The sequence below is a fragment of the Penaeus japonicus genome, unplaced genomic scaffold, assembly GCF_977035675.1.
Source record: "Penaeus japonicus unplaced genomic scaffold, GWHDUDI00000001_assembly GWHDUDI00000006, whole genome shotgun sequence".
Lineage (NCBI taxonomy): Eukaryota > Metazoa > Arthropoda > Malacostraca > Decapoda > Penaeidae > Penaeus > Penaeus japonicus.
Window position 1 is genome coordinate 26611986 of NW_028234408.1, and position 7500 is coordinate 26619485.

Genomic DNA, 7500 nt, shown 5'->3' on the forward strand with positions numbered 1-7500 from the left:
AAGACTTGGACTTGATTATGAATATTTATGTAATCCAAAAAATTCATCAGTTATAGAAGAATTGATTCAGAAAAGAAAAGGTGTAGGAGATATTTGGAAAGTGTTAGAGCTGAATAAGAAATTGCAGTCTCAGAATTTGACAACTCAGGAATCTACAGCATTAGAAGCAGAATTAGAAAAAGCTGCATTGATGATTCCAAACAAAGCGAGTCCTCACCTATCAGAATATGGAGAGACTCCTAAAGTTATCGAGTATGTTAATTCAAAACCAGAATTCAGTTTTAAACCACTAGAAATACATGAGCTGGGTAAAGAGTTAGACATCATTCGCTTGGAAAATTTAGGAAATTTAACAGGTCCCAGAAGTTACTACTTAAGAGGTGCCTTGGCAGACTTAGAACAGGCATTAATAAGGTTTGTTTAGTATGTATTGTATATTGGGTTCTGGATATTTTCCTGGAAAATGTTTTTATTTGAGATACTTTGTAATACTGAATTTGAAGATTGGAGTGATTGTATTAAGAAGTGTTTATTCAATTATTTCAAATTTCAGATATACAGTATCATCACTACTGAAGAAAGGCTTTGTTCTTGTGTCTGTCCCTGACCTACTGTATTCACACATTATTGAGGGATGTGGCATGAATACCCGGGGTCAGCGTACACAGGTGAGATAGAACAAAATAAATCCAGAAAGGTTCTATAATTAGATCAATTTATCTCCTCTAATTTACTTGATTAACCCATTATGGATATGGCGCCAAATGACCTAACTGGCAGTCAGGACAGGCGGTCCACAACACTGGCAGCACAGGCTATAAATTAAATGGACAGGAAAAGTGTTTTCTCCACCCTTCAGGTAGTGCAGACTAGCCCAAACAATGTCTTTCCATAAATCCATCACAAAATGCAGGTTTAGGCTGACTTTGGAACCCTTTAGCTCTGAAGCTGTGTGTGCGCTTCAACTGTGAGCAGATACCGATGTCATGTGATGTACGCATTCATAGCCATCTTTTAGGCCTAATTGGTACCATCATGTATGTCATGACATCCATACTCAATGGGTTAGATTGTAGGAAGAGCCATATTTGTGGATAATACCACTGCCACATTTGTGGTTCATTCAGTTGTGAATTTAATGAGTCATCTAATTTTCTTTTAAACGCTTTCACAGTACACTGACTTATATTTCTGATATTCTTATGCACACTGTCAAACAACTTTGGACCATTAATAAAGTAACTTTGATTTTGCATTTTCCTGTAGGAAGATGTTGAAGCACTTTTCCAGTACAATAGTATGATTTTCTTTGTTCTTCCAGCTTTCTTAGATCAATGGTACTCAACCTTTTTGGCCCGCGACCCCCCAGACAATATTGGTAGAGACTCGTGACCCCCGCCTTCCCCCGAAGTGCTTCTGACACACACACACACACACACACACACACACACACACACACACACACACACACACACACACACACACACACACACACACACACACACACACACACACACACACACACACACACACACACACACAGTACATGCCATTCAGTTTATTATTTGTCTGAAATTTATGAGCAGAATTATTTTGACAGCCTTAAAACAAAAGTCGACCATAATACTTTTTTTTTTTTTTAACATCATCTCGCGACCCCCCAAAAGCATCTCGCGACCCCTAGGTTGAGAACCACTGTCTTAGATGATAGTCCCAAATTTTCAGTGATCTCAGGCTAAATTATTGACAAAGTAGTGATTGCATACCTTTTCAGAATAGTGATAAACATTTTTACAACTTGTTAGTGTAATCATTATATGTCTTTACAAACCATAGTTCATTTGATACTGTGTGACTTTGTAGGGGAAGCATGTCCAGTTGAAATAAAATCAGCTTTGATGGTACTGAATAGGTCATACAATGTAAAATTATCTCCTTTGAGTTTATTGAATTTGCATGTCTCATACAGTCATGTGATCAAATTTTCTTGGATTAACTAAGAACTATTTTATGTAGCAATTAGATAAGGATTAGAAAATTACTTATTTTATTGTTCCTTGTAGGTTTATCATATTGCTGACTCAGAAGATGTGTGTCTGTCAGGAACTGCAGAGATGGCAATTGGTGGATATTTAAGAAATAAAGAATTCTCTCTTGAAGAGCTTCCCCTGAAGTTGGCAGCTGTTTCAAGATGTTACAGGGCAGAGACATCCTCACTTCGGGAAGAGAAGGGAATATATAGGTGAGACTTGCATGTTAGGTCTGATGGTAAATTATGATTCTGTAAAGATTGAATCTGAATTAGTATAGCTACAAATTGAGTGGGTGGTCAATTAAAGGAAGTAAATGGTATCATATCATTTGTTTTACCATACAGTATCCATACATTATCTTCCTACAGTATCCTGCAGTATTTGTGACTTTATAGTTAGCACCTACTCCACTGAGAAAATTATAATGCTTTATGATTGTGAATCAGACTTTTAACATGTGAATCTGCTGTAGAAAAGTAGGCCAAATTTATATCCACCACTCATAACTATATTCATGATTTCTTAATTTATTTTATGTGTGTGTGTGAGAGAGAGATAGGGCATGTGTGTGTTAGAAAGGTTGTTTGCATTTGTAATTGGTTGAGGCAGAAGATGAGGCAGAGTCATGTTTCACACATGTTTGTATCCTCTCATTGTTGGCTCGCTCACACCTCCTCCTTCTATCCCTTTTAGCCCTCATTTATAGGTAGTTGCACTGTTTGATTAATTTTCTTATCTATTATGCTTATTATCTTTGCCAAAAATATATTTATGTATTTGTATAAAGTAGCTGCAAAAGGAAGGGGTAAAGTTGGGAAATGTGAGGGGGGGTCCGTGAAATGGGCTAGAGGTCCTACTTTGCAAATGTCTACTTTGCAATCATGTTGTTACAATATATTTACAAAAAAACAACACTTTTCTTACCAATTTCGATTATATCTTATAACAGTTTATTATAAACAATCTCAAATTTGCGTTTTTACAGCAATCTGCAGTGGAATATAACAATTTATAGAATTATAAAATCTAGTTATTGCTTGTTTCTCTATTTATATCATATAGCATATCATAGCAAGAGAAGGGAAAATCCACATACTAACTTCCATCCACCATCACCATGGTGGGTGGGTTATCCACACAGCTCTGTGAATCACTGGGGCAGTTTCCCTTGCTCCACCACTCCTGTCTCTCATGGATCAGGTGGAGGGCAGCAGTTGGGTGCTATTAGCCTATTCTTATCTAAAGTCTCCTCATCATTTCCCTCCTCTCACTTCTTAATGAACAACCTGTTGTCAGCATCAATAGTGGCCCTATGCTGAGGTGCCTTTTGCAGTGTTTGGCTTTTCCAATCCAGGCATGTGTTTTGCATTATAAAATTCTGCTCTTTTTTGGCAGTTTAGTATTTCTCCTTGTTCAGGGGAAGAGGGAAGAAAGGTAGTAGGAAATAATGGGAGATAGCTGGGATCTCTTGATAAGAAGTGCTATGCAGCTTTGACTGCAAAATGTTTCACTCAAATGAATTTCAGTCCTTCCAAGCTTGGAGGCATCAGGGTTTTTTTCTGCCACTCATGCTCCTCACTATATGTGTATATATAAATACATATGTATATATGTGTGTACATGCTTGTGCACAAGCATATGTTAGTATAAAGAATTCATGCTAAGTAAATTTTAGGTAAAACAATGACATGAAGAACATGAAAACACATATATGCAGAAAACCTTTTTTTGATATATCATCTTCATGCCCTGAAGAGAAAATGTATCACAAAAGCCTTTAACATATTTTTACTGTTCTTCCCTTTGTTGTTTTATTTACAAGTGTGTACATGTGTGTGCTATGAGAAGTATCTCTAATATATCTTTATATTTCAGAGTACATGGATTTACAAAGGTTGAAATGTTTGGAGTCACAGCTGCAGAAAATGGAGAAGAAAGCCATCAGTTATATTCAGAAATGACACAGATTCAGAAAGAACTATTTTCCAGCTTAGACATCCATTTTCAGGTGTGTGGTTTAAAGATTTGTAATACGAAAATCATACTTGGGATATTGAATCCCAGTCAGATTGTACTTAATCAGATTTTACTGTAGATATAAATGGTTGAGCAAGAGTTGCATTATTCCACAGAGATTAAAGAGTTTATGGTGGCTTCAATTGATTTCATTATGTTAATTATCTCTTAACCCATTAATCCCAGGGACGTACAGTATGCACAATGATGATTCTGTTTTATTAATTCTTTTTAAATATTGATGATTCCACAAGTGCTTAGTCACCAAGGAATCTGTTAGTATGCCTATTTTCATTACTTATATTGTTGTTACTAATGTTTAATTTTTTATCATTATTATATACTTTATTTTATGTATTACAGGTCTACAATCCCTTTTCCAAAACCCTTGAGGCCAGTTGTGTTTCAAATTTCAAAATTTTTCTAATTTCAGAATGAAGTTGACATCCCCAGTATGGGTAAACATATACCTATGAAGGCATATCATATTATTTTTATAGCAAGAACTATAATAAGAAAATAGTATTTTGATTTTCTTCAAATCAAGGAAATATTTGTTAATTGCATATCTGAATTTCACAAGGGGCAAGAGCACTACCCATAGCATGGCCACCTTATTGAGCACTGTCAGCAACAGCAGCGCTGTCATTGTCTTCCTTGACCTGGAGAAGGCTTTTGAACTGGCAAACCCGCTCACCATTCAGGAGATCCTGATCCGCAAGATAATCAGAGGCAGACTGCTTGCCTGGATTGCTGACTATTTTCGGAACAGAACTGCCAGAGTGAAGTTCCAAGGTCACCTTTCCAGGCATTTGCCTCTGGAGGGGTCCTTAGCCCGGCTCTGCTCAACATCCTCATGTTAAACATTCTTGACATTCCACTCCCAGCGGGGTGCAAGATCATTTCATATGCAGATGATCTAGCAATTATCTCCACTGGGAGAAGAAATGTGAAACCAGTCAGAAAGGCCCAGCGTTGTCTGGACCTAATATCTGAGGAATGCTGCAGAGTCAGGCTTAAGATCTCAGCAGCCAAATCGAAGGCAATGGCACTGAAATATGATGTCTGTGATCGAAGACTGCGAGTCCAAGGTCTAGAGCTTGAGTGGGTACATGTCTACCAATACTTGGGGGAATGTATCGATAAGAACCTCACCTTCTGCTCTGAGATCAAACATCACTTAGACCGGACCAAGGCAAGGCTCTCTGTCATGAGAGCTCTGTCGGGGCGGTGCTTAGGGGCTGGACACCGTGTACTAAGATCTTTCTATGTGCACGCTGTCCATCCCATTGTGGACTACGCCTCCATCACCCTGATCACAGTCAAGCCTGGACTCAGGAAAAGGCTTGACATCATACAAAACGAAGCCGCCAGGATTATTCTGGGTGCCTCTGGGTGGGCTAAGGTTACTAACCTCCTCTTGGAGGCCAAACTCTTTCCCCTGGACACCCGGATTGATCAGATGGCGGCCCAGTTCCTTGCCAATGTCCTACAGTCCCCACTGGACTCGCAGCTAAGACAGAGAATGCAGTGTCAGCTTGCACAGAACCAAGAGCTCTTAGCTAACAATACCTCACTGTCTCACACAACCAGAGTGCTGAAATGCTTTGAGCTCAAAGAGACACTACTGGTTAAGGGCATGGACCTCCCCCACCCTGACTATGTCACAGCCCCGCCGTGGGCACGATCCTTGATAGAATTTTCTGTCATGAGTCTATTAAGAAGAAAGACACAGTGTTCACCGCCTCTATTGAAGGCTGAGGCGGAGAGGAACATTACAGCAATCACGCAGCTGAATAGTAAAACCTACTTCACGGATGGTTCTGTAGACCCCATCTCCCGCACTGCAGGCGCCAGTTTTGCAGCAAGGGGCATAGAGAAAGCTATGCGGGTATCTGACAATGCCTCCTCACTCCAGGCAGAGGCAGTAGCTATTTTGGGAGCCCTAGCCCATGCAGCCCAGACAGACGGGCATGTTGTCATACACACAGATTCTAGGGCCGCCATTGACAGCCTGCAACAAAGCACACCCCTTGATAACGTTTACCTGGTAACCACGATTCTCACCATTGCTCAGAGAATCCTGGACCAGGGAAGACGATCATCAACTGGATCCCAAGCCATGTTGGTATTGAAGGGAACGACGTAGCTGATAGGTTAGCGGAGGAAGGCAGGGAGAAACCCTTGAGTGATATTTTGGTGCATCCTAGCCGGGAACTGCTAAGGCGTAAAACGATGGTTGCAGGGCAGGTCGGTGCCCTGCAGCGACATAGAGAGGAAGTGAGAACCTCCCTCTCTGCCAGCTGGTACTCAGACGCCACAGGCTATGAGTCGCTGATAATCTCTCCTAGAATATCAAGGTGTGCTGAAGTCAGTCTGCACAGCTTGTCACTTGCCCCCTGGCAACTGGAGTGCCTACAGGCAATCCAACAGCCACAGTAAGAGTTCAGTTATGATGATCAGATGAGTCAGCACTTATAGCTAATAGAGGCCAGGCTACCCCATCCACACAACTTGGGTGAAGCGACGTCTTCACAGATCTCTCTGAATTGAGCTGAATTGAATTCAGCGATGATGATCAGATAAGATTAGATAAGATGAGTCAGCACTCATAGCTGACAGAGGCCAGGCCGCCTTGTGCATATAGCCCGTGTGAAGCGGCGTCTTCGCAAATCTGTCTGAACTGAACTTAACTGAATTTCATTATTTGTGTTGTATGAATGTGGATATCTTAAATACGATAGATAATATTATGTTTTTATGCAAATGTAATTCACTTTGTATTTGCATTTGATATATCATTACTATTTCATATTAGATATGTAATTCTCCATTTATTTTTATTTTTTTTCTCACATATCTTATTTGTAATATTTTGGTATAAACAAAGATGTCACATTTTAGTTTAGACCTGACCTTACAAACTGTGTGGAATATTTGGTGGATTACGTTTCTTCCGTGTGACCTCACCCTTTGCAGACCTTGATAATTTGTTTGGGACATGGTAAGATTTATGTGTTTCAATATACTAATCTACTTATTTATCATATCCTTTTATATGTGGCCAAGTAGCAATTGGGTGTGGAGCTGAAGCAGCTGTTTGTGCATCAAACAAGTCTGTTATGTAGAGATGACTGACGCTCCACACTTCACAAAAAAACTTTTCATTTTTCAGAATTTCAGAGACAGGAATATGGACCTTTATTAATATTTCTCATGATTAACCCAATCGCTACGGGATATCACACCCATCTGACTCAGCAAAAAGTGCCTGATGACAGGGCGACACATCAGTGTGACATCCGAGGGGATATTACTTTGGCCCGGAGTAGGGGGTTGCCAGTTCTTGCCGGGCACGTTAGCATTGGGTTAATAAATTATTAATGGTACTAATAGTGATAAAGTAAAATTTAAGGAATGGGGTAAACAGGGCAGGTCAGGTAGGCCTGCT

At 39.8% G+C, this 7500-nt stretch overlaps 1 protein-coding gene across 5 annotated transcripts in view; it reads left to right on the forward strand.

Annotated features, from left to right (window-relative positions):
- The window catches only part of SerRS-m (Seryl-tRNA synthetase, mitochondrial), a 10826-nt gene that overhangs the window by 1885 nt on the left and 1441 nt on the right, over nt 1–7500 (forward strand). For 4 of the 5 annotated variants that reach the window (XM_043024473.2, XM_043024474.2, XM_086537845.1 and 1 more), the window contains exons 2-5: nt 1–414; nt 554–668; nt 2064–2242; nt 3909–4041. The exon at nt 1–414 is cut by the window's left edge and continues 142 nt beyond it. In XM_043024473.2, coding sequence (XP_042880407.2) covers nt 1–414; nt 554–668; nt 2064–2242; nt 3909–4041 — 841 coding nt within the window. Of the gene's footprint in view, nt 415–553; nt 669–2063; nt 2243–3908; nt 4042–4898; nt 7054–7500 lie in introns of those variants that run through there. The other variant, XR_015191098.1, reaches the window with a different exon arrangement.